The 25,155-nt window shown below is 48.2% G+C and overlaps 1 protein-coding gene across 3 annotated transcripts in view; it reads right to left on the bottom strand.

The window, feature by feature from the left end:
* The window catches only part of ASIC2 (acid sensing ion channel subunit 2), a 1,040,351-nt gene that overhangs the window by 71,648 nt on the left and 943,548 nt on the right, over nt 1-25,155 (bottom strand). For all 3 annotated transcript variants that reach the window (XM_063111598.1, XM_063111596.1, XM_063111597.1), the window contains exon 2: nt 19,310-19,460. In XM_063111598.1, coding sequence (XP_062967668.1) covers nt 19,310-19,460 — 151 coding nt within the window. The remainder of the gene's footprint in view (nt 1-19,309; nt 19,461-25,155) is intronic.

Below are 25,155 nucleotides of genomic sequence, written 5' to 3'. Positions count from 1 at the left end.
ATCCTTCATCTGACTGTCTCCTCCACCATGCTGGAGCATCCTGAGGCCAAGTTCTGGGTTTCTCTCTGGATCTTAAAAGTCCTGCACAGGGCCAGGCATATAGCAGGCACTCAGGGAATGCCTACTGAATGAATGAGTGGGAAATTTGTGAATCACAACTTATTCACTTATTAAAGGGCAGGGCCAATCTGGAATCCAGATCAAGGAACGTTCTAAAAGAATGTCCTAAAAGAAAAGAATGGGAGAGGATGGGTAAATGCAGGAATGAGAGAAGAGTCCTGGGATAGGGGGGAAAGAGGTCAGAGGTTGGGGGTCAGGGGTCAGGTGTCAGGGAGAGAGGAAGCCCTGATGCTGTGGCTTGTATAGGGTTTGGGGACACGCTAAAGCTGACACAGGCGAGAAAGACCTGGAAAGAAGGGCTGAAACCAGGATAGAAATGGGCACGACTCACGGAATGCATGGGGGCTACTGACTGAGGCAGCACAGGGGTCCAGAGCTGGGTGAGAATTCCAAGGTCAGGAAATGCATGGAAGGGAAGGTCCAGTGGGCAGATTGGACCCAGGGGGAAGAATACGCAGGGCTTTTCTCTCTGCCACAGCTACTGCTGCTTCTGGAATAAACTCGCACCTCTTCCGAATCCTAGCCCAGTCTGCTCAGTTCTCATTAGTAGAGACACGCCAGGCCCCACTGTTTTGCCCGAACTCACAGCACTTCTGACAGGAAGGCTTCATTTCTCATTTCTCACACACCTCCTCCTTTGAGCCTGTCTTCCTGGCTATAATGTATCAGTCCAGTGGCTGACACAGGGTTTCTGGAAAAAAGATCCTCACCTAGGATTTCTTTCAGGTATGGCTTGATGGAGCAGGAGAGAATCCCAGGCAATCTGTGGACCCATCCCTTTCCCTCCAGCAGAGTTGATTGTTCTGTGATTTCTTTACCCAGATCACCTGTCCAAACTCCTGTCCACGTGTCCCAGCTTGCCTGCAGCTTTGTGTTGGTCTCTCCCACAGACGGTGAATTCCTCAAGAGAGGAGACCGTGTCCTGTTCACCCCAGTGCCCATCGCCTGGCCCAGGGCTGACCCACAGGTAGGGCCTCAGTGATGGTTTCCAGATCAGGGTGGAGGACTTCAGGAGAGGGAGGACTGAATGAGAGGAGGGGTTGAGAGGTCAGCTTTCCAGGGCTGTTTTCTAACGTCTGTCCAAGAGAGGGCTTGAGGAGAGGGCAAGAAGCCTGAAGAACAGGCTCAGATGGGGAGAAGGAGCGAGCGTGCAGTGACATTGGGATTACAGGGATGCCCGAGCTGGGAGGGATCGAAAGTGTGTTCAACCAGCTGTGGGAGGTGATGGGAGAGACGCCAAAACTTGTTTTTCAGAGCTAGTTGAAGCTGTGTGCCTGCGGCACAACCGAGCTTAAGACACCTTATAGCCAATAAGTCGGGCTGAGAGGGCAGACCTGCAGCTTACAGGGAGAAATAGGAAATGAAGGCTTTCTGTCAGAAATGCTGTGAGTAATGGGTGAAACAGTGAGAACTGAGCAGACCAGGCTGGGGTTCGGAAGAGGCGCGAGTCTAGTGCAGGAGCAGCAGTAGCTGTGGCCGAGAGTCAAATCTTAAAGTAACCTCATGTGTTTACAAACTCCCAGCAACCAGAGGGATGAGAATGGGAAAGGGTGATGGGTAAGACTTTTGCTCTCTTTAGAACAGAACAGTCCAGTGGAACTTTCTGCCAAGATGGAAATGTTGGACACCTGTGCTGGCCAACAAGGTAGCCACTAGCCACGAAATATGGCTAGTGGGACTGAGGAATTGAATTTTTCATTTTGCGTAATTTCAGTTAATGAAACCTTAAATTTTAAATAGCCACATTTTGTGACTAGCAGCAATCTTATTGGGCAGCGCAGTTCTAGAAGATGCAGCTATGAGCAGACCCCAGCCGTCTCAGAGCTGTCGGCAGGGGAGGCGGGGACTCTGTCATCCTGCCTTCCTAAGCAGGTGTTCTTGTGGGTCCCTTGCCAGAGGCCCTGGGTGATTTGGGTTCTGAGCAGCAGAACCGTGTGTATTCATGGTCAGAACACGACTGTAGTCCCAGATCCTCCCAGCCCTGCCTTCCCAAAACACTATTCCCATACCTCCAGGTAGAATTTGGCCTATTCCTCACTAGAACTGCCTGTGGCTTCCCTCTGTGGATTGTTCTCCAGGTTGGTAGTGACAGCAGCCCCCCTCCAGTCCCTACCCTCATACCCAGCCTCAGTTTCCTCCATTTCCTGGACATGGCACATTATGAGGTATGAGGACCCAACTTGAGAGCTGAGGTTACCAGACACAGACTGTTAGAGCCAAAGGCAACCTCAGACCATCTACCTCAGAGGGTATCAAGCTAGAATGCACATTACAATCGTTCACTTTGGAGTGGAGCCCAGGAATCTGCATTTTTGGGGATTCTGATATAGGATATCTGAGGCCAGCCACATTTAGGCAAACAGTGGTCTAGTCCAGGGAGGGAAGACAAAGTGCCCGAGGTCACACACCACGTCAAGAGCAGAAGCCAGGTTGATGCTAATTCTACCCCACTAGGGGTGTGGTTTATTTAGGGTGAGCTCTGGGGTTCTGATTGTGGGCCGAGGGAAGGGAACATCTGTTTGCATTGTTATAGCCCCTAAGGCCCCTAACACAGCAGCTGCACAGAGCAGAGCTCAGTAATTGTCTGTTGAATGAACTAAATGAGTGAGGAAATGACCTCTGCTTGTGTCTGCTGTGCCCTGTTCTCTGACCAGCTGTGAGTCTGCCCAGGTTCTGGTGGACACTGGGAAACACCAGCACGGCATGACTCAGGAGGTCTTGTCTGCTCAGATGTGGGGGTGAGGGGAGCAGGCTACACGCACAACCACCACAGCCACAGTAACAATAACTGGGACTGCCCACATAATTTGTAGGTCCCAGTGCAAAATAAAATGTGGAACCCCTTGTTAAAAAGTAAAAGAATTTCAAGGTAGCAATTGCAGAGCGTTAAACCCAGTGTGTGGCCCTTCTGAGCACGGGGCCCTGTGTGACTGCCCAATAATAATCCAAACCTGCGCTGGATGAAATCGTACATGTCTTCATATCCCTGTCATCACAAATGATTCAACAGCGAGTTCCTTCAAAAAGTGCAGGCCCCTTGTGCAGAGCAGGATTTGTTTACGTGTCATGAACACTAGGACTCAAAGCCTCAGGGAGAGAGAGCAGAGAGAAAGGGAAAGCTACGGTGTACCCAGTGTTAGGAGCCCTTGATAAGTGGGAACCAGCTAAAACCCAGACAGCTTAGCATGCAATATAATGCTAGATCAAGAGGAGCATGGCAAAGCGGAGTTCAACCTGCAGAAGCCAGATTCCCCAGGACTTTTTAGGAGCACGGCCATGGCCGGCACAAGGTGAGATCTGCTGGGGGTGGTGGGGAGGGTGTTTTCTGCACGTGCAGAAAGGATTCAGGAGCTCTGAGAGGAGACAGGCGTGATGGGCAGAATGTGTAATGGAGCAAGGAAAGCACACGGCAGTAAAAGAAGCTTAGATCTTTAATCTTTGCAAATTATAGAAAACACGCCGAAGAAATAAATGCTGGAAAAAAGTAGGAAAAAAAATCTTCTCTGAAAAGCTGGAAGAATTTTCTAGGCTCAGGCAGGGGATGTGCTGATACAGAGCAATCTTGTTTTGGACAAAACTGACTTTGTTACAATGGCTAGGTGGGGGGCCCTGACTCCACAGAGAGCTTGGGAGGACAGGGTGGGAGGGAGGCCAGCCACTGAGGGGCGTCTTGCAGTACAGAGGGCCCTGTGCAGGACAGATGCTGTTTGCACCCCCTTCCCCGTTCTTGTCCACCTTCTCTCTGCCCCGGCAGTCTGCCTTGTAGGGACTGTGTGGATGGGCTCCTTTGCACTCCTGCTTCTGGTTAGGATCAGTCAATGGTGGGCCCAGGTAGGAACTGAAGAGAGAGTGGAGTCAGGGTAGTGTGTCTAGTCTCCCAACTCTGTTTGCTGGGTCACTGTGGGCTGGCTGCATGTCACTTTGGAAGGTCACAGCTCTGGGTTGGGGGGTGGGGGAGAGCTCACCATACTGCTCTCTCTAGGTTCTGGTACCAGCTCCTTTCCTTTTTCCCTAGGGTGGCAATGGCTTTTCCTGCTACCAGTCCCAGGACTCTGTACCATTCGGTATTGCCTCCCTAAGCCTTGCTCATGCCTTTGTGAGTAGTCCTTCATAATCTCTCCTTGAGTGACCCAATTTGAGGTTGCTGTTGAGTTCCTGCTTAGGTCCTGAATGGTAGAGCTCCCATGGGCTCTCACCTGACTTTTGAGAGATAGCAAGAGTTCCCTCTGTGGCACCATTCAGGGAAGGACAGCCATTGTGTTTGAGTACTCTAGGGAGTACTTTTAGGGAGTATACAGCTCTGGGACATCTGGCAAGTTATTTAATCTCTTGGAGCCTCATTGTTCTCATCTGTAAAATGGGCATGATATGATAATGGATCCTTATTTATAGGGCTGTCGTGAGGTTTAAATGAGATATTGCATGGAAAGCCCTCAGCACAGAGTCTAGTGCTTAAGAAGAACTCAATCATTTGTAGCGTTATCATCATCATCATTTATTCAGTGTTTCTGGCTTTCTACCAGATCCGACTGGGTCAGTTGCTGTTTTACGTTCCTCTTTGCTCATGCTAGTCCCTTTAACTAGACTGGCCCTTCCTCTCATCTTCTATTTGGTTAACCTCTACCCAGCTTCACTGTCACCACCTTCTCAAAGCCTTCCCCTTACTGGGTGCCCCAATATCTGGTACTCGCCATTTTCACACTTGGTCATGACCCTCTCTCTGCATTAAGACTGAGATACCCGTTGAGGACAGGGTCAATGTTCTGTTTATGTTTACATGCACAGGGCCTGGCATGCAGTAGGTACTCAATTGATTCTTGTTGAATTGGACAAAAGTGCATGGCTCACCTCTGAGGCTCACAGAATCCCACTCCCCTTGTTGTGCAGATGAGTGACAGCGATGCTGACAGGCAGGCGGATTTGTCTGGGTCTCACGTTGAGTTTGTGGCTACACTGGTCCACATCAGGCCTGCTGAGCCAGTTCAGGCCCCCCTGCTTCAGAGTGGGCAGAGTGTAGGGACTTAAGGCCAGAGGCCGACAAGCTCATGGGGGCTGGGCAGGGCCAGCAAGGACTGCCCAGGACATGAAGGGGCTTGGCTGGCATTACTGTCTGGTGTGGCTGGCATCTTCCTGGTGTCTGCTGCCCCTGACATCACAGCAGGTTGGCCACTGGGAAACTGTATATCAAGACCCAGCTTTTGGGCCTCACTATTCCCTATGCTCAGGGAGAAAGGCCTGGGGGGCCCTGGTCTGGGTTTCATCAGACACTCATACCTGCAGTGGCTTCTCTGGCTGTGGTCGTGCTGCTCTGCATTTCTCAGGGCACTGAAAAGTGTGTAGGTGTGTATGTGAGTGTCTGTGCGTGTGTGTGTGTGTGAGAGAGAGAGAGAGAAAGAGAGAGAGAGAGAGAGAGAGAGAGAGAGAGAGAGAAACTACTACTGAAATGTAGGAACATTGCTCTTATTTCTTATTATTTCCTTAAAGCATTTGCTGAGATGCTGCTTTGGAGTCCACAGAAACAGAAAGAAAGAACTGCCCCTTGCAAGGCTCAGACATGGAGCTGGGTGCCATCCACCATTCTGCATTCACTCCCTCATTCACTGGACAGTTATGTGTTGAATGTCTAGTATGGGCACGTGCCACCAGTCAAGGACCAGGGGTCCAGCAGGGAGCCACGCAGAGCATCTGTCCTCACCGAGCTCGTGTTCTGGGGGGAGGCAGATAACAAGTGGGTACATGTGACACCAGGTGAATGGTGACAAGTGCTAGGAGGAGAAGTGAAGCAGGGGAGGGGACAGGGTGGGTGCAGCTATCTTGGATGGGCGCCAGGGAAGGCCTTTCAAGGCAATGGCGTTTGGGTAGTGACCTGAATGAAGTAAGCAAGTGAGCCCTGTGAGGACCCAGGGGAAAGTGCTCCCAATGGGGGGAAGGGCAGGTGCAAAGGCCCTGAAACAGGTCTGCGCTTGGTCTACATCAGGAACAGCAAGGAGGCCAGAGTGGCAGGGACGAGGTCAGAGCCAGCTGATCATTTCATTTACAACTCACAGTTACTGCACCCCCATTTTACAGATGGGGAAAAAAAGGCTCAGAGAGGTAAGCTTGCCCTGGCCACACAAAGCAAATCCAGAATCAAGCCCTTGTCCCTCGAGCTCCAAGGCCTGTGCTCTTTGCCCTCCAGCAAGTGGCCTCGCTAAAACACTTTGTGCCTTTCTACTGTCACTGGTCACATTCTGTGGTGGGACTTTGCAGGCCAGGACCCTGAGCTACTGATCTTTGAGTCCCCTCTGGGACATGGAGAACAACAATACTGGCATGCATATGGTAAGCTTTGGGATTTTTACAGACTTCATCTTACTGGATCCTCCCGGCTCTCCTGAAGCAGGAACCAGTATCTCCATTTTATTATGTATAGATTTTAAAATTATGCTCATTTTTTATAGCTGAAGAAACCAAAGCTCACAGGAAGGATAGGCCCAGAGTCTGTGATTCATGGCTATGTAGAGCAGTGGAGCTAGACGAGCCCTTGACATTTCTTTAATTCAACTAACTTTTCATCTTTCAGGTGAGAAGACTGAGGCCCACAGAGAAGAAAGTGGCAGCTGGGCAGAGCCTGGGGTCTGGGTCTCTGGACCCCTCACCCTCTCTGCCCTTTGCCAGTTGGCTAGAAGCCACGATGGTCCCAGATGACAAGCTGGTCAATTCCAAGCTGGACAGGGATGGAGGAGTAAGAGTGGCTTAATTTACAGTGGGATCAGTAGCCTTTGTTCTTTCATCTCAGTTCAGGGGAAAGCTTGCTGAGTTTGTGGCAGTGACAGTGATAGGGATCAGAGTCCCAGCCCTTGCCCTTGAGAGCACGGATGGAAAGGGCCTGCCGAATGCTGTCTGAGGTCAACTAGAGGCACCATCTTGGTCCCTGCTCCCCTGCTTGTACCAGAGAAATCCAAGGATGCCTAAGTCCTAGGAAGGGAGGCAGGGAAGGGCACCAAGAAAAATGGGCTCTGACATCACAGAGGCCTGGGTTTGACTTCCAGCCCCACCACTTAATAGCTGTGCTACATCAGGCAAGTTATATTTCCTCTCTGAGCCTTAGTTGCCACTTCGTTAAAACAGAGTGCAGCCTGATCTCTCAGATTACTTTTAGCTCTAAAATTCTATGAGCTGGGGGTCACACACAAATCTATTAACCTCACGGCATCACATTTTCATCTCCTGCAAAATAGATTTAAAAAAAAATACTCTTGGCTGTTCAGAACTCACATCAAGTCAGAAGAGGCTGAGTTTTCTCACATCAAGTCAGAAGAGGCTGAGTTCTCTAAAGAGAGCACAAAGAATCCACGAATTGCTCTATCTAAAATTGGACTATGTGTGTCTCGTTCCCCACCCCATGCCTCCCCTGACAGATAGGCCCAGTAAGGCAACATGCCTAGGTAAGGAAATCTGAATGCATCACAGAGACAGGCAAGCTCATGCTTGATTGCTCACAGGTGACATTTTGAGGCTAGGCAAGCTTTTGGAGGAAGAAAAATCAACATCATGTCCCCATGCGGGATGGGCTGCAATTATGCCTGTTCTGGGTGGCAGCGTGATGCAGCAGTGTTCTCACGAGTGGCTGGGGATCCACGAGATGGTATCAAGTGGCCACAAGAGTTTGATGGAGGCTGCAAACTCCAGCCGCTTCTGCAGAGCCAGGGAGCACACTAGTTATTTTAAAGACCCTGCAGCATTCTGCGGCAAAAATATGTTACACTTTGTTGAACTGAATATTACCGAAAGCAAATTTTTAAAAATTTTTCTTTTTTCATTTTCAAGGAACACTAGCTCTTGCTGGAAAGAACCAAGGAGGACCAAATCAGAAGATGTGGATTCAAGTCTTATTTCCAATATGCCTTAGCTGTGAGATCATGGGAAATTCAGTGTCTCAGAGACCTGCTTACCGCATCTGAGTTAATCTGTTAAATGCTTAGACCTGCCTTGGCCACATCACAGGAGTGTATGAGGACTAGGGGATAGAATGCAAGCAAAGCACCTTGTATACCAAGGGTGATGTGCCTATGTTGGGGAAGGAGATAGTTAATGTTAGTTTTGGTTTATGCAACTGAGAAGTGTGGCTACTTTTACATTTCTGCTAAATGGACTATTTGCAAAACATACATTAGTAAAGGCACCACGTGTGGAGTTGGGTCTAGCCTCATTACAGAAAGATTTATCCCAAGGATTCTTTAAATAATGAGTTCTCCTAGTGCATTCAGGCTCAGAGATAAAAAATTACTTGATAAGATGCTGATGATTCTGGGTGGGCGACTGGCGTGTGGGAAACACCACCTTTGAAAAGCCATCACGAAGTGCTGTGTCTCTAAATTATAGGGTAAGTTGGTGGATGATTAAGATTCTTTTTATAAAAATTCTGTTTACACACACCGATGGTGGAAGTCAGGTACAACCAGGTGGCTGAACGGATCATGTAGATAGATTGTGATGTGATTATAGAAGTCAAAATCATCCAAGGCACTACTAGACTCAGCAACTTTTTGTTATTGAATGTCTTCTCAATCAATGAATACGATAAGCACGATAGCTTTCATGTGGGGTGATGTCTGAGAAATATTTTGATGTTTAGAATATGTCCCCATCTTTCCCAGTGGTGGGAAACAGTGGTCTAAATCAGAGCTTCTTACACTGGAACGTGCACCGAGTCACCAGGGGACCCGGTTACAATGCGGATGCAGGGTGGGGACTGAGATTCTGCAGGTCTAACAAGCTTCCAGGTCATGCTGCTGCTGCTGCTCGGGGGACCACACCTGGAGGCACAGGACTCCCAGGAGAACAGCTATGCCGTACAGAACACATTGGCCCTTGGTGATCTGGCTTCTTCCTACCTCTCCAGCATCCGGTCTCCTTAGATCCAGCTGCTTCAGCCCACCCTGGCCGTTCTTGGCCTTGCTCCTCATCTCCCTCCCTCTGCTTGGGACCTCAGCTCCCTGTGACCCCACATCCTCCTCTAACTCCCACACACTGCCCAGCAACCCAGCTAACAGGCCTGAGACTCGGGCCACAGGCCAGCTCCTCTCTGAAGCCTCCCTTGAGATACTCTTCTCCCTTCTAGAACCGACTATCCCCTCCTTTGTTTTCCATCTATCCCTTATCTATCATGGCACTTGATGACACTTAATTGTTTACATCTTCCCTGACCAGACTGCAAATGCCTGGCACTCCTTAGGCACTTTATATAAAACTGTTGGATGGATGAATTGCCATCTACTAAACAAAAGGGGCCCTTGAGATACTCCTTAGATTGTGAACTCTTCAAAAACCTGGCCTGGCCCCTTCACCTGTATCACTGGAGTGCCTGGCACATAGTAGTCACTTAACAGAGATTTATTCAATAGGGGACATGAGCTCTGAGGGTGGGTGTGTTTCATCTGCCTCCTAGATGTTCTCCTTGGACCATTGCCTGACTGGCTGGGAGTTTTAACTAGATCACAAAGCACTTAGCATGTTCATTACTCAGGTCTTCCCAGAATGGTAAAAGTCAGGCTTCTGGCTGCTTAGTGGATGCCTGCCTCCAGTGGTGCTTCTGATTTACAGCATCATTTCTCCAGAGTCCTCAGGCACCTGCGGAGACCCCCATCCCGCACATAGGTCCACTCTGAGAGTGAGCTGAGCATCTCAGCTGGCTGCTGCCTATCCCTGTGCTTTCAGAATTCAGTCTAGAGGCTGCTCCATCTCATTCTGGGGAGGTCCGCAAGACCTGGCACCATGACAAGAGTTTTTCGTAGGAGCAGAGATGCCAGAGAAACCATAGCAACCATCAGCATCCACTCTTGCTATGTCCCATTTGTAATGGGGGATAGGAAACGTGCTACACTTGATAGTTGCTCAGGCCTTCCAGCTAAGCTGAAAATTTATAATTATTTTTAATTTAACTTTTTATTTTTATCGAAGCAACATATGTACATAACTTAAACAGCCAAATGGTATTGCAGGACTTCTAATGAAAAACAACAGATTCCTGCTCCACCTCTCCCTACCCCCGAGTCCCATTCCTGAGAGGCAATGACTCTCAACTGTTTTAGCTGTTTCTTCTGGTATTTACTGTCATATTTCCATGAACCTCCACCGCTTGACAGTTATCTCTTGGTTTTAAAAAATTGTAGAGATGAGTGTTATCTACTGAATTCCAACCATGGGAGATGAGGATGCAGGCTTTCTAGATAAAGTTTCCTTCCCAACATGTTTCCTTTTCTTTCACCCTCCAAATCTAGGCAGAGTTTATGATATTTTGGTTAAACCAGTATCCAGTTTTTACCTACCTATGACTCTGTTAATGTCCACAGACCAGCCCTGTAGTACACAATTCGTTTGATCTCTTTCTTGTGAAGCTACTTTCTTTTCCACCCCTTCTGGAGCCATCATCTTCCCGCTCCGATCTGGACTGACTGCTCTCTAGGCCTCCTGCTCAAACGACTGTGATCCCGGTTCCTCTCTTCAACCTTGTCTGAACGTTCTCCCCAGGCCAGCTCCACTGTTTCGGGAATCTTACACAATCCTCTTTCTTGGTTTACTCTCTCATTCTCCAGTAACTTCCTGAAAAAGTCTACCTGGGAGACCCATTTTTCTTTTTCTGATGAAACCAAATTCTACCCTCGCACTGCATTTGTAGTTTTCTGAGTGTAGAATTCTATCTTAGGAAAGAAAGATTCTCCCCCAGAAATTTGAAGGCACTGCGCCCCTGTCTTTCCGCTTCCCCGCTTCTATTGAGAAGTCCCAGGCCACTTTGGTTCTAGATCCCAGGGATGCAACTTGTTTCTTCCCTCTAAAAACTTTACAGATTTTCTCTTTATTTCTGGTAGACTGAATTTCACCAGGACGTTTCTTGGCCTGTTGTTTTGCCACTGTTGCAGACAAGACTTGGTGAACTCTTTCAATCTGGAAAATCATATACTTCAGTTATGAATTTTTGTTACATTAGTTCTCTGACAATGTCCTTTTCTCCATTCTCTTGGTTTTGTTATTCTAGAACTTCTAGTAGGAGGATGTTTGGCTTCCTGGATTGACCCCCTGATTTTTATATTTTATCTCTCCCAGGTCCCTCATTTGTCTTTTTGTTTTACTTTTTGGGAGATATCCTCAATTGTAATCTGCGTATGGATTTTAAAAAATGTTTGCAATCATATTTTTAATTTACAGAAGTTCTTTTCTTTTTCTCTGAATGTTCCTTTTTAATAGCATCCAGTGCTTGTGTGTATGAATGTGGTATCATCTCTTCTATCTCTTGAGAATTTTAATTAAAGTGATTTGATGTTTCCTTCTGCTTCTTGCATTTAGTTTTCTGTTTATCAAACACGTATATGGTACCTAATATTATCCAGGCACTTTTCTAAGCATTTCACAAACATTAACACATTTCAGTCCTCCTAACAACCCTATAAAGTAGAAAATATTATTATTCCCATTTTAGAGGTGAAGAAGCTGAGGCTCAGAGAGGTTAACTAACTTGTGTAAGGTCACACAGCCAGTAAAGGGTATAGCTGGAATTTGAACCCAGGCAGTTTAACTCTGTTGTGCTCTTAGCCATTGTCTCTATTTCCTCGAAAACATTTCCTTTTTGCTTGGTTTTGGTTCCTTTCCTGTTAGTGGTTTCTTCATATGCCTGGATATCTTCGGCTGTCCATTCATGGTTACAAGGCACTTGGAGGCTGCACAGCCCGTCCCTGTATGAGTGGGGATTTACCAAGTGGCGTCATTCTAGGGTGACCTAACTAGGCTGTTTGAGGACTCTTGTCATTACCTGTGGGTCTATTCTCTTGAGCTTGTCAGTTTCTCCAGGAAGGGATCCCCCAAACTTCTGCTTGGGGGTGGGTGGGGTAATTTGTCTGGCTGAGGGTCTCACTACTCAGTAAGCAGAGTTTCACCTGCTCTCCCTGTTTTCTACATAGCACCTCGCCCACGCCGCAGGTGAGCCTGGTTTCTCCCAGTCCAGAGCCTGCCTGTTTCAGTATTATTTTCTGATTGGGTGGAGTGATGAGAATTATTTTTGTGGCTGCTCTGAGCTATGGGAGGATATCTGGGGGACCTAACAGCTCCTTTTACAGATTTTCAACTAATCCCCTTTGTTTTAGCTCCACCTCTCATCCCCTTTTTTGGCAGTATCTGATGCCTCCAATTCCTGATCCTTTCTGGGGGCTCTAGGGTGAGAACCGATTGGCTTTTGTTAGCTTCCCTTATTTTTCAGCCTTGCCTATTCTGCCAGCCCAGTTGCCACTCAGCCATCTGCTTTTCATCTTCCAAAAGTTTGTTGACATCTCCTTACTGTTGTCCTTTGTCCCATCCTCTTTGTCCTGTGGGTTTATACTTAAAAAAAAAAAAATCCTTGGTTGGCATTTAGGTGGAGCTTGGGGAAGGATCCTCCCATAAACACATATGTTCAATCCACCATGTTTAATCAGAAATCTAGATCATCAGCTTCTCTGAGGCTCTAGAGCTCTGCAGAAATGTCATGAGCTCCTTTCATGACACCAGGAGAAGGGAGAGAAATGCCTAGAGTTCGTCTCCAGGATGGACACAGCCGTAGAACCCACTGACACTTTTTATCCCCAGTAACATCTGCCTTCCATCCAATGGTTTTCAAACTGGGCTCCAGGGAGCCCTAGAGTTCATCAGGGATGCCCCAGGATTGGCCCCAGGGAGCAAAAGAGAAAGAAAAATGGGGTCTCCATCTCCGTTTGAACCAGAGTAGTTCTGCTTTTATCTGTTTTATATGTGTGGACTGTGCTATAGCTTTTATTCAATATAATGATTCTACTCTTGAAAAAGAAAAGAGAAAAAAAATAGGAAAGGAGGACTCCAACATACCTGTCATCATATGCCATTCTCTCTCCAGGGATGGTGCCTGGACCTCTTTTCCTAGGCTCTTTTCATGGCGGTGCTTTTACAATCACATTTTGAACATTAAAGGAATTTAGAGGAAGGAGCATCACTTTTGGGTTCAGATGTGGGTTTTAAGCTTGGTTCAACTACTTAACTAGATGTGTGCCCTTGGGAAGCTTACTCTACCTCTCTGGGCTCCAGTTTCTCCATCTTTCAACGGGAATTAGAACACCTTAGCACGGTGACTGGGAAGACTCATGGGACACAGTGTTCATGGCACACAGTGGCCACTCATTAATGTGAGTTTCTCCCTCACCCTGGCCCCAACAATGTGCACAATTCCAGCACTTTTTTCCCCCTTTGCACAAATATTTATCACCCATCAGCAAGCCAGGCGGTCCAAGATCCCTGACCTCTTGGGGTTTATGTTTTAGTGGAAGAGGACGATAATAAATAAGTCATTAAATCATGTGGCATACTTGAAGGTGATGCGTGTCATGGAAACAAGGAAACTTTGAGCAGATAAGGAGGGATAAGGAGTGGGGGTGGAGGATGCAAGTTCAAATGAGAGGCCTCATGGAGAAGGTGATATTTGAGTGAAGACGTGGTGGGGGGAGGGGCAGTTGGCCATGTGGATATCTGAGCAAAGAGAATTCTAGGCACAGTTGAATAGCAAACGCAGATACCCCAAGGTAGGAGTGTTCCTGGAATATTCAAGAAGCAGCAGTGAAGCCAGGGTGACCAGATCCTGGTTAAGTGGGGGGAGGGAGGCAGTAGGAGGTGACGAGACTGGAGGGATAATGGGGGCCAGATCTTTACTCCTATTACAGCAGATTTTAAAAATAATTCCTTTGCTCAAAGACATATCTGATATAATATCATATTCATGCTCATTTAGCACTAGAATTTGGGGGAGATCAAGGCAGATGACATTAGATAAAAAAGATGTATTTTGCATTGGAATGAATAAGGGATAGATGGAGAAGAGAAAGGGAGGGCCCTATTTGTGATCTTTCCAGCATTTGAGCGTATCCAGTCAGAATCTGAGTTCGTTAGAGAGCTCCCTGTACACCGATGCTGGTTTCCTCAGATGTAACTCACCCCCAGCCCTCCCCTCACCCCCACCTCCCCCAGCATGGCCATTCATGGGATTATCTGCCCAGCACAGTTCTCTTGGGAACTCCTTCCCCAACCATCACCCACCTGGCTCCCTCAGGACCCATTACAAGGTGCTCACGTGACCTCACTCTCTGCTTGCTGCTGATTGGTCTGGGGGTGGGCACTGCCTGGAGCTGGGCCAATGATTTCCTTCCCTGTTTTTTATTTATTTATTTATTTTCTTAATAGAAGATTGGTCAAAACAGTCTCTTGCTGGTGGTGGGATCTGTCAAATATAAAACTTGGGATCTATTGGGAGCCATGTGTGTGGGGAAAAAAAAAAAAATTATATATATATATACACACACACACACAGATACTTCAAAAGTTCATGGAAAGATTTGTACTGTCTTTTAATTCTATTTTTCCATGACCTTTTTGAAGTGCCCTGGTACATGTGAGGAAAAGCCTGTCTCTAGTGAGAGAGAATGAATGGGCCTCAGAGAGAGGGAGGTTGAGTGATCGAGGGTGCAAGAGCCCTCAGTTCTGGTTGTTTCTGCTGCTGCATCCCTGCCCCTCCTGCTGGCTGGCTGTTGAAGCTTGCCTTGAATTCCGAGGGCAACAAAATTCCTTTTGTGCCTGAGCTTGTTTGATTCAGGTTTCTCTCCTGTGCAGTCCAGATAACCCACTGCCTATTTCTTTTATCTTAGAAGTTACTCACAGGTATCTACACAGAATTTCATTTTTAACAACCTCCTACCTGTCTTCAATTTAATTTCTGTTAGAAAACTCTGGCCATGAAATCTGTACTTCTGGAGTCTAGGACAGCTTTTCTGAAAGTATATTTTGTGAGCTCCTCTCTGAAAAAGAAGGTTTCCATGGTCAAAGGCATTTGGGAAAATAAATGCTGCATGCAATATTCCTATCTTGGAGATTTGTGATGTAGCATATTAAGAATTCCTGCAATGAATAAATGTATTTAATGTTGTCTCACCAAGTTCCCTAGATTCTTTTTGGAACCCAGATCCTTTTCATTTGTGTAACATGTAACATACCAAACACCGGATGCTCCACAGGACCCATTCTGGGATATACTGTTTAGGTCCACATGCGACTGAGGCCATCTCCTTTAAAATGGCAAATTACTAGAGTGCCCTGCACAGAAACGTTTGACCAAGGGGACACATTGATGGGACTGTTGTCAGTTTAAAGGAAGGGACATTTTTGATAATTTTCATAGAGCACCCTTTATTTGCTAAGCATGAGCCCACAGGGCTGGGTCCACCCAAAGACGGTGCCTTTTTCGAACGCATTCATTGATGCTATATACGCTGACGATGGTCTTGCACACCATTGACCCCTCCCCCAAAGGTCCTTCCTGTTGGTCAGAGTGACATGCAGAGGAGTGGTTCCCTCAGTGCTGCCTTACATTTCTGAAAGGTGAAGCTGTCCACGAGGCAAGGCAAGAATGTATCGGAGGCTGTGCTTTGAGCAGAATTTGAGGTGCTTCAGGACCCCCATCCCAGGCGTGGGATATTTGGAATATCCTCTGCCTCTGGGATTTTTTGACTTTCCTCCCACCTACTGGTGGTCACTATCATCTTTCCACTGATTACAGTTTATAGACAGCTCTCATTTGAGCCCATCAGCCATCCTGTAAAGTTGATGGGTTTTGTTTTATTCATCTCTATTTTACAGATGAGGAAACTGAGGCTCATTCCCTTCTCCCCAGTCCTATAGATAGAGAAGGAAGAGCTGGGATCTGATCTTGGGTCTGTCTCTATCCTATTACACTGCCTCTGTCATCGAGCTGCCTGTGGCCACTCCTGCAGCAGCCACATTTCAATTCTTTTCTTCTCCATCATTACCCCAATATCTCCTACAAGGGCCTGTGGTCCTTCCTCTGGGGATGGAGAGGTGGGAGTGACGAGGAAGCAATATGGTGCCTGGGGGACCACGTGGCTGGCAGGCTGGGGAGGCTGCCTCCTGATGACTGTAGCAGGGTGAGGCCTGCCGTGCCATGGTCTTCGGGAGCAATGACCTCACAGTCAGACATGTCTGTGTCTCCCAAGGTAGCCTCACTGACAAGCATCCCTCGCCTTCTAGAGCCTATCTCCTGTCCTTCAGCAGCTACGCTGGCTTCACTCCCACCATAGGGGACTCACCCTCCAACTGGCGCAGCTTTGGGGTGACCAGAGACCTGGAGGTAGCTCATTGCTTGGTGGCCTCTCAGCCTGAAGAAAGGTAGAGCGGAGGAAACCCCAGTGTCAGAACTCAGGAGCTCGGCTGGGTGGTGTGGAGGAAGTGACCCAACCTCAGCCTCCTTGTCTGGGGACAAGGAGCTCTGCCTGCCACTCAAGCCATGGTGAGAGGAAGGCCAGGGAGGAGGAATATTATGGCCCCAGAGGAATGTGGGGAGTGGCTGCAAAGGCAAAGGCCCACGAAGCCAGCCAGAGCTACACGAAGCTACTTTCCAGCACGCTAGCTGCTCTCCACTATAGCAGCCACTAGCCCCTGTGGCCATCCAACTTTAAATTAATAAAAATAGAATGATACTTAAAATTCAGTTCCTCATTTTCCTTGGCCACGTTTCGAATGCTCAATAGCCACAGATAGCTAGTGGCTAATGTATTAGACAGTACAGACCCAGAATATTTCCATTCCCAGAAAGTTCTGTTGGATGGCAGGAACCAGTTTCTTCTCTAACCTGTTTCTTTTGCATTAAACCTGTCCTCCTTCACATAGCCTGCTTCCCCAACTACCCAACCTCAAAGGAAATGGTTTAAGTGAACAGCGTAGGTCTGTCACCTCACCTAGGGGTAGCTCAGGCTCCTGGCAGGAGTGAGATGGGCGCTGTCTGTGGATCCTGCGTGCATTTCTGGCTTCCTAATGAGGTATCAGCTCCTGAGAGGCGGGGTCTTTGTCTCATGTCTTCTTCGTCCCTGACAACGACCTGCACGGTGTTGGGCACGTGGCACGTCCTTAATCACTATTATGAATTTGTCCTGAATTGGTACAGCTCATGGTACAGTGAGACTGACTGATGGTCCAGTCAGTGCCATCCTGGCTTGGCCATGAACTCACTGCATGTCTTCAAGTACATCATTACCTCACACCAGGGCTCAAGGGAACAAGAAGGTTGTCCTGGAACAGATGATCTCAGAGATTCTTTCCTGCTCTGACCATCTGCGGCCTTGGGAGGCAGAATGCAGACTTCCTGGGTAGCCCTGGGGTTAGAGCCCTTCCTATCAGTGGCCAGTGCTCAGACTGAAGGCCAGATCCCCACAGGGGAGCTGTCCTGTGTGAGGATGTTGGTGATGGGGATGCCTGGCACTGAGAGTGTGCGTGTGTACGTGTGTGTGCGTGTGTACATGTGTGTGCGCGTGTGTACATGTGTGTGCGTGTGTACGTGTGTGTGCGTGTGTACGTGTGTATACATTTTCTTTCACTCAGAATCAAGGTAACAGGATGAGAAATCCACATTACCATGGAAGGACATAACTAGCTTCTGTTTAGGCCTTGGGTCTACAGGACTCATTTTATTTCCTTATTTCTTTCCTTTTCCACTGGTGATTCAATAAACAAATATGTTCTGGCATCTGCAAGAAGGACCTCTCTTTGAGGACCAGAATTAGCCCCCAGAACCCAGGGATGTCTACTCTACAAGGTCCCCATGGTCACAGGACACAGGCTGGCCTCTGAATGTTCTGGAAAGCCAGGCCCCGTCCACCAGCTCTCAGGGATGCCAGAGCTCTGCATACATACAAACTTGATCCCCCTGCATCTGGGGCTGGAAAGGAGGGGCATTTAATCTAGAAAAGTAAACGAGATCAACAAAGCGTCTCCTCAGCAGGTGGCTGAAGGGCTTGGAGTGCCCTGGAGGCTGAGGTAAGCTGCCGTAAGGCATTACTGCGGTGGCGCGTGTGCAGCCATTTTATTTTTCGGTTGAAGGAGCAGAGGACTAACCATAATGTGAGGTAAATGGCCATGCTCACCTCTTCTCACCAGGGCACTCAAGCGAGAGGTGCCAGGAGGAAGGACAGAGTGTGGTGGTAGGAGAGCTTGGAGTCTGCAGTCAGTCATCCTGGTGGGGGGGAGGGAGCCCTTGCGCCGGCGTGCTGTGGGGGCCTCAGCGGCTAGTGCTCCTGCTAGAATCTTCTCTCCCTCCCCCTCCCCTGCTGGCCACTCCCTGGGCTCCTCTGTTACCCTCTGCAGTCGTCCCTGCTACGCCCGAACACAGCATGATTCTCACTTCCGTCTCCTTTGCCTCCATGGTTCCCACTTCTGGATCGTCTTTACCTTCTCTTCCTGCTGAGATTCTAGAGGCTGTGCATTCCTTGGCTATGGCTGCATCACTCTAGTCTCTGCTTCCATCATCACACTGATCTCTCCTCTGACTGACCTTCCCACGCCCCTCTCATAAAGACCCCTGAGATTACATCAGCCCACCTGGTTGATCCAGGACAATCTCAAGAACCTGTTCAAATTCCCCATGCACTACGATGCTTCCCCTGAGCCCCTGTCCCCTATGGTTGTGTGTCTCCTCTAGGCTGTGATCAAGGACCTGGTCTTTTTCACCTTAATGCATTTACTTTGGTGCAAAGCCTGAGAGTATACACGGTTCATGAAGTTTGCTGAATAAATAAATGAATAAACAAAGGCATGAAATTAGCTCCAGGGCCTATAACCATGGGTCCCCTGAGGGCTCACACAGGCATGGTGCCAAGTCCCTAAGTCCATGCTGCTTAGTTTTCCAATACTTCAAAGCCCCTCTACCTTCCCCCATGGGCAGGAACCTACTTTTGCTTTTTGGTTGGACCTCCTGGCTGGGTCGGAATATTTGAGATGGCTGGAAGAAGAACAGGCTGGCCCATCCTTTCCTCTTCTCCTAAAATCCAGCCACCCATCTGCCCAACTATACCTGCTACTTCAAACCTTCCTGCAGTCCATCTCTCCAATACCTCCCTCACCCTACCTGCCTCCCCTCTCCAGTACTCTCATCATCTGCCACTCCCCCACCTAGTGAAATCAGAGGAAGCCAAAGCCATTGCAGCCCATGCTAGGGACATCTTTACCATCTACTGGCATGTCACCAAGCCCTTGCTGGAGAGGAGCTCTTCATAGCATGGGCCAAGACAGCCCTCACAGGCCAAATCAGCTCTTGAGAGTCAGTGCCACACCCCTCTTCCCTCACCCAGAGGCCCGGTCCCTGTGCCCAGCTCACCTGTCTCTCCCCAGATGGGCAAGTACTCATCTTGCTGAATGTCCAGCATGATCTCCAGCCCGTTGCCTGTGCCCCCCTTGACCGTGGTGAGCAGAGGCTTGCCATCCTCGCCTGAGTTAAACATGTAACACTTCCCATATTTTGTAAACACCTGAAGGAGAGAAGAGAGAGAGAGAGAGAGCACATGGGTGACTTTAGACTGGGCTCCAGAAAAGCGACAGGAGGCCGGGGTCCCCACGATCAAAAAGAGTCAACCCTTCTTGGGAACCAATGACTTCTCACCCTGGCTGATAACCTGACTTTTGCCAAGCAGGACTCTGGCATCAAAGAATAAGTTTGGACTTGTTTGGGGTTTGTTGCAATAGGATCTAGTTTCTTCTCACTCTGTACACTCCCTGAGAGGTCCCGTCCACTTCTCAGTGTTAAATATCATCTGTAAACTCCTGACCTTCCAGTCCACACCTCCAGCCTGAGCTCTCTCCTGGGCTGCAGACACAGGGATTGCACTGTCTGATGAGCATACCTTCGAGGTGTCCCACAGACCCCATCACTCAGCATGTCCCAGAGGGAACAGATCTTCTTCCCCAGCTTCCCCACCCCATTGAACCATTCTCTCACACTCCTGTCCTAGGGAACTCCTGTCCTGCACAGGGGCTCAAGCCAGACCCTCAGAGTCACTGTATTCTCTTCCATTTCTTCATCCCCACATCCAACCAACCAGCGAGGCCTGTCAGTACTCTCTATTTCTGTCCCGAATTTAGCATTTTCTCTTCCATACTGCTGTCATTTTTTCTTTCTTTCTTTTTTTTTTTAAGTGTGGCTGGTTACAGTGATCAGGGATCCGAACACTCGACCTTGGTGTTATAACACCACACTCTAACCAACTGAGCTAACCACCCAAACTACCGCCATAATTTCAGACCCAAGCACTTCTTGCCTGGGCCACTCTGGTTTCCTAGCTCGATTCTGGATTCCAGACAACCTCCTCCAGCCAATCCTCTAAACTAACCTTGGCTCACTCTTTCTGAAATGCAGACCTGTGCATTTATCATGTTAATTCTATGCTGAAGATCTGTCAGGGTTCCTCTTCCCCTTTGGGCTAAAATCCAGACCTACCATAACTAGCCTTCTATGATGGCCTCTGCCTATCCCTCCACCTTCCATCCTACTGCCTTCCACCTGAGTCCACAGGTGTGCCCGAGGGCTCAGGGACTACCTGTGCTTGCTCACTGAGGTATCTATTCCTCAAGACTAGCACAGTGCCTGGGCCTGGGTCATAGGGGGTGCTCCAGAAATATATGTTGGATGAATGAATGAATGAGTGAGTGGGTAGAACAAGACCAAACAACTTGCAGCACCCCTGAACATACCCTGTTGGTTCACACACTTGTCATTTTCTACTTGCTGTTTCTGCTGCCTGTAACTCCTCTCATTCCTCTGTCTGCCTGGGCATGGGCAACCTCTAGCTCTCTGTCTGGGCAACCTCTAGCTGTTCTCCAAGACTGAGACCCTGGACCAAGTTGAGCCACTCCCCCACCTTGCTGTTCCCCTTACCCCTTCACCACAGCACCCGCAGCATGGTCCTGACTTTCTCCTGAGCTTGACTCTGCCTTTCGTCTCTGAATCCCTGAACTTGTGCCATTGCTGGCACACAATAAGGGCTCAGTCCTCTTTTGCTTCATAAAAGCATGATTACAAAGATGTAGTGTGGTGATGTAGAAAAAGCCCAGGGCAAGGAAGGCAGAGATCTTTGTCCAAGTTTTGATGTTAATAGTCATGTGACTTTGGGTGAACCAAATAAACCCTCCAAGCTTCAACTTGTCCATCTATAAAATGGGGGTTCTAGTCCTTGCCTTTGCTATTTCTCAAGGTTATTTACTGAGAGGGTCAAATGAGGTAATGCATGTAAAAGTGCTTTGGAAACTAGAGCAGCTTTCTTCAAATTCTATGGGTTATGATGATTACATAACTGCTTTGGAAACTCATGCTAAAGCCAAATTACATCTGGCCAAATTGGCTGGAAGAGAGGCAGGCCGACTGTATTGGATTCCTGCAGCCACTGAGATTTGGGCCCAGGTCACTCCCTGACGACGCTCCATTGCAATGTCCCGTCCTGCAGCATGGAGTCCATAGGAAGGTTGTTTAGCATCCTATCCTTCCGTGCAGGGGCAGGTAAATAGCAGGGGTAAGGGCTGGAGGCTGCCTTTCCCATGCAGATCTCCATGCTGGATGGAAATAGGGAAGGGGCCTCCACCATGGGCCAGGTACTGTGCTAGACACTTGCCTATATTATCTCATTTAACGCTTGCAACCATCACTGTGGGTGAGTATTGCTGCTCCCATTGTGCCAAGGAGAAAATCAAGGACCAGAGAAGTTAAGTGATTTGTCTAAGGTCACATAGCTAGTAAGTAGAGAAGCTGGGATTTAAATCCATGTCTGTATGATCCTAACACATGTGTTCTTTATGGATGTGCTGTCCTGGGAGGAACAAGAGGGTCTTGGTCATTGGGATGCTTCTGAGCCACGTACTCTTCCTCTCTGCCTTGCTTTTTCCATCAACTGATCAATATTCATATGCATGTGTTCCTACTATGTGGAAGAATTATGGAGATTGCAAAAAGGTACATACCCTACTGCCTGCCTTCAGGACCTGTGGCAAGGACTGGCAAAACACTGGATTCCATGTTTTTCTCCACTATATAAAATGGCTCTGAGTCACTGGCCAACTGCACTGTTTTAGGACAGCCAAGCCTTACTCACTCAGCTTCATGGTCGGGGAGAGCACTTGGAATTAATACAAAGTCCGAAGCAAATGCGGTTTTTCAAAGAATTGAGTTTTTTCATCACGATTGCATATAGCAATTGAATTTAGCTAATAAGCTTGTCCCTGGAGAGATGCTCTTGGGGACAATGCTAATGAATAGATAAGAGCATTTTATAGTCAGCACATCCATTTCAAAGGGTTGAACACATCTAAAGTGACTTCTGAAGTGTTCCTATGGAACTTTTCTTTGTAGAAACTCTAAATATCATCTCTGTCTCCAAAATTGCTTATAATACTAATTTGACTATGTGACAAGATTTGTAAGCAAAAGTACATTTCAGCTTAACGTCAGATTATTGCAAATTCCAACTCCCCTGCTCCTCCCTCAATCATTTGGTCCTGGAACTTCAGATATTGGGCTGGGGTTAGAATGTGGTGTCTACTCTGAAGTCAACTGTGATCCCAGCCCTGCCACAAATGTGTCAAGTGGCATTGGTAAAGGTATTGACCCTTCCTGAGTGTCTGAGGATGATGACAAGGTGTGAGAACTGAAAGGGGCATTAGAGATCATCTTGTTCACCCACTTTACAGATAAGGAAATGGAGTCCTGGCAGAGAGGAAATGACTTGCCCAAGGTTACACAGTAAGCAAGGGTCCAACTGGGACACTGAATTCTAGTTCAGCCTGTTGTCCTTCCTTTATATCACCCTCCCTCAGAGCCCCCACATGGAGGCTCTTGGGGATTGCTAAGGCCCCTCCCATCTCTGAATGTCAATTGACCAGTGACTAAGTGCCTGCTTTGTGCTTGGTACTGAACAGCACTGAAGCCTTAGGAATCCAAGTCTTTCCCTGCAGAGGAGGAAGCTGGCAGGTCCTCAGTGGAGTGAAAGGAGACTCGTTCCCCATCCTTGACTGTGTCCTTGCCGGAGCCAGGAATCATCCTAGCCCAGGTAGGGACTCATGTGGGTCAGTCCGAACTTTCCTGCTCCCTCCTCCTGGGGGCAAGTGCTGGGGCAAGTTCATAGATGTGGCCAGTGTGAGGTGACATAAATCAGAGCTTGCTCAGAGGTGGTGGTCACCAGAATGGCAGGGGTGGGGAGCTAGAGTGTGGCCAAAGTGAAGTCTGAGAGATGGCCAAGTGATGGTCTATGATGGCCAAATTCCTTATCAAGTCAGGACCACCAGGAGGAGGCCTAAAACCCTTTTGTGGCTTCTGGTGGCATTTAGGACAAAGCCCCAAATCCTTGCTGGTGCGCTATATGGCTCAGCCCGTCTCCCTTTCTCCCTTTTCTCAAATGCTTCAAACATACTGACCTCTTCAGTTCCCAGAATGTGAGCAAGCTCTTCCCCTGCAGGGCCTTTCCACATGCAGTTTCTTCTGCCTTGAATGTTCTCCCCACACACTTTGCCTCGCCAGCTCCTGATTGGGCCTTGGATTTAAAGGCACTTCCTCAGAGAGCCCTTGCTTAACCTTCCATCCCCCAGCCTCCATTTAAATTGGGGCTTCTTGTTTTACAACCTCACACCCCCCATATTTTTCCTTATAGTACATATCAAAGTGTGTAACTAGATGGTTACTTATGTGATTATTTGTTGAACATGTCTTCCATTAGACTGTAAGCTTCGAGAGGGCAGGGACTGTGTCTGTTCTGTTGAATGAATGGATGAATGAGTTCCAAGGTGCTGCTGCCCCCTGGCCCACCTCTGGGAGGCGCCCTTCAGTGCTGGCTGGCCTCACCTGGTTCTGGCCGGAGCTCAAGCTGCTTCTTGTCCAATTCCCCTTCCCGCGCTGTCTCTGCCGTGGCCTTCTCAGCTTCCCACATAATTGTACCTAAGCATTTGCGCTTGCCTCTCTATGAAGGTATTAGAGCAAATAATCCTTTAGGAACTAAGATGACTGGGGACAGTTTACCTTTGTGGGTGCGGACAAAGAGGCTCAGAGAAAGCAAAGCGCCCGCTGGCTGCACGCCTTTGCCAGCCTCGCTGCCTGGGCTGCTGAGCCCGCCGCCGCTGCTCCCTGGCTTTTCTCCGAGGCTTATTTTCCTCTCTGCTCCACATCAAAGGCCAGGGAACTATTTACACACAGTGCGATTTTGCTACCAACTTGGGACAAGACGCAGCTCTCCTTCCCAGTGCGGGGGCATAATGACGTGTAAGTATAACACACGCTTCAAGTTTACGCCTTATCACCCCCAGCCAGAAAATACAATTTATTTAAGTTTGGACTGTCAGGCCAAGCTTGCTGCCCCTTCAGACCTGCCATTCTGCCAGGCATTGCTCTGCTTTCCCAGTAAGTGCTGACAGCCTCATTGTGGATGAGGGGGCTGGGTTTGCTGGGTTGCTGAGAGTTTAGAATTGCACTTGATTGGTTTGTAAGAATTAAGAAAGGTGCACGATTCAAACCTGGATTTCCAGGAGTGTGTGTGTGGGGTGATCTTGAGATAAAAATGGGCCCCATGGCTATCATCTTCATTGCTGACATTTGCATGGTGTGTTACAGTTTAGAGATTGTATCTGCATAGAGCTTCAGCTTTCTCGATGGCCCTAGGAAGTTGGAGGGAAGGAAACAAATGATTCCTGAGCCTCTACTCTGTGCTGGCTTTTGCCTGGCACTTTCTGAGGTATTATCTATTTCTTAAATATGGTCCCAACCACCCTGATGGGGAGGCATCTTATAGTCACATCCCCATTTTATAGTTGAGGAAACTGAGGCTGTGGAAGATCACAGTGCCAAGAAGTAGTAGAGCTGTGACTCCTGAATGAGACCTTTCCATCAAGGAAGTGAAAAGGCAGGAACAATGGGATTTGAGCCAGACAGGATGGGATCAAGGCAGCTTACTCATAGCTTGTCAAGTCTGTGGCCCCGAACACATCATTTACTATGCCCAACTCCAGTTTCCTCTTCTGCAAACTGGGTATCTGGTCGTGTGGTTGTAAGGCCTAAATGAGAGAATGCAAATGGATTTGTTTGGAAGATTACATAATAGACATCTTTACTAGTTACGAATCCATACTAGGGGAGAGGTACTATGTTTCTCCTTTTCCACAGAAGAGATAAGTTATCTGGGTTATGGAAGGGGA

Source organism: Cynocephalus volans, chromosome 10 (assembly GCF_027409185.1).
Source record: "Cynocephalus volans isolate mCynVol1 chromosome 10, mCynVol1.pri, whole genome shotgun sequence".
Lineage (NCBI taxonomy): Eukaryota > Metazoa > Chordata > Mammalia > Dermoptera > Cynocephalidae > Cynocephalus > Cynocephalus volans.
The sequence above is the reverse complement of the archived record's forward strand: the minus strand, read 5'-3'. Positions and strand labels throughout refer to the sequence as shown.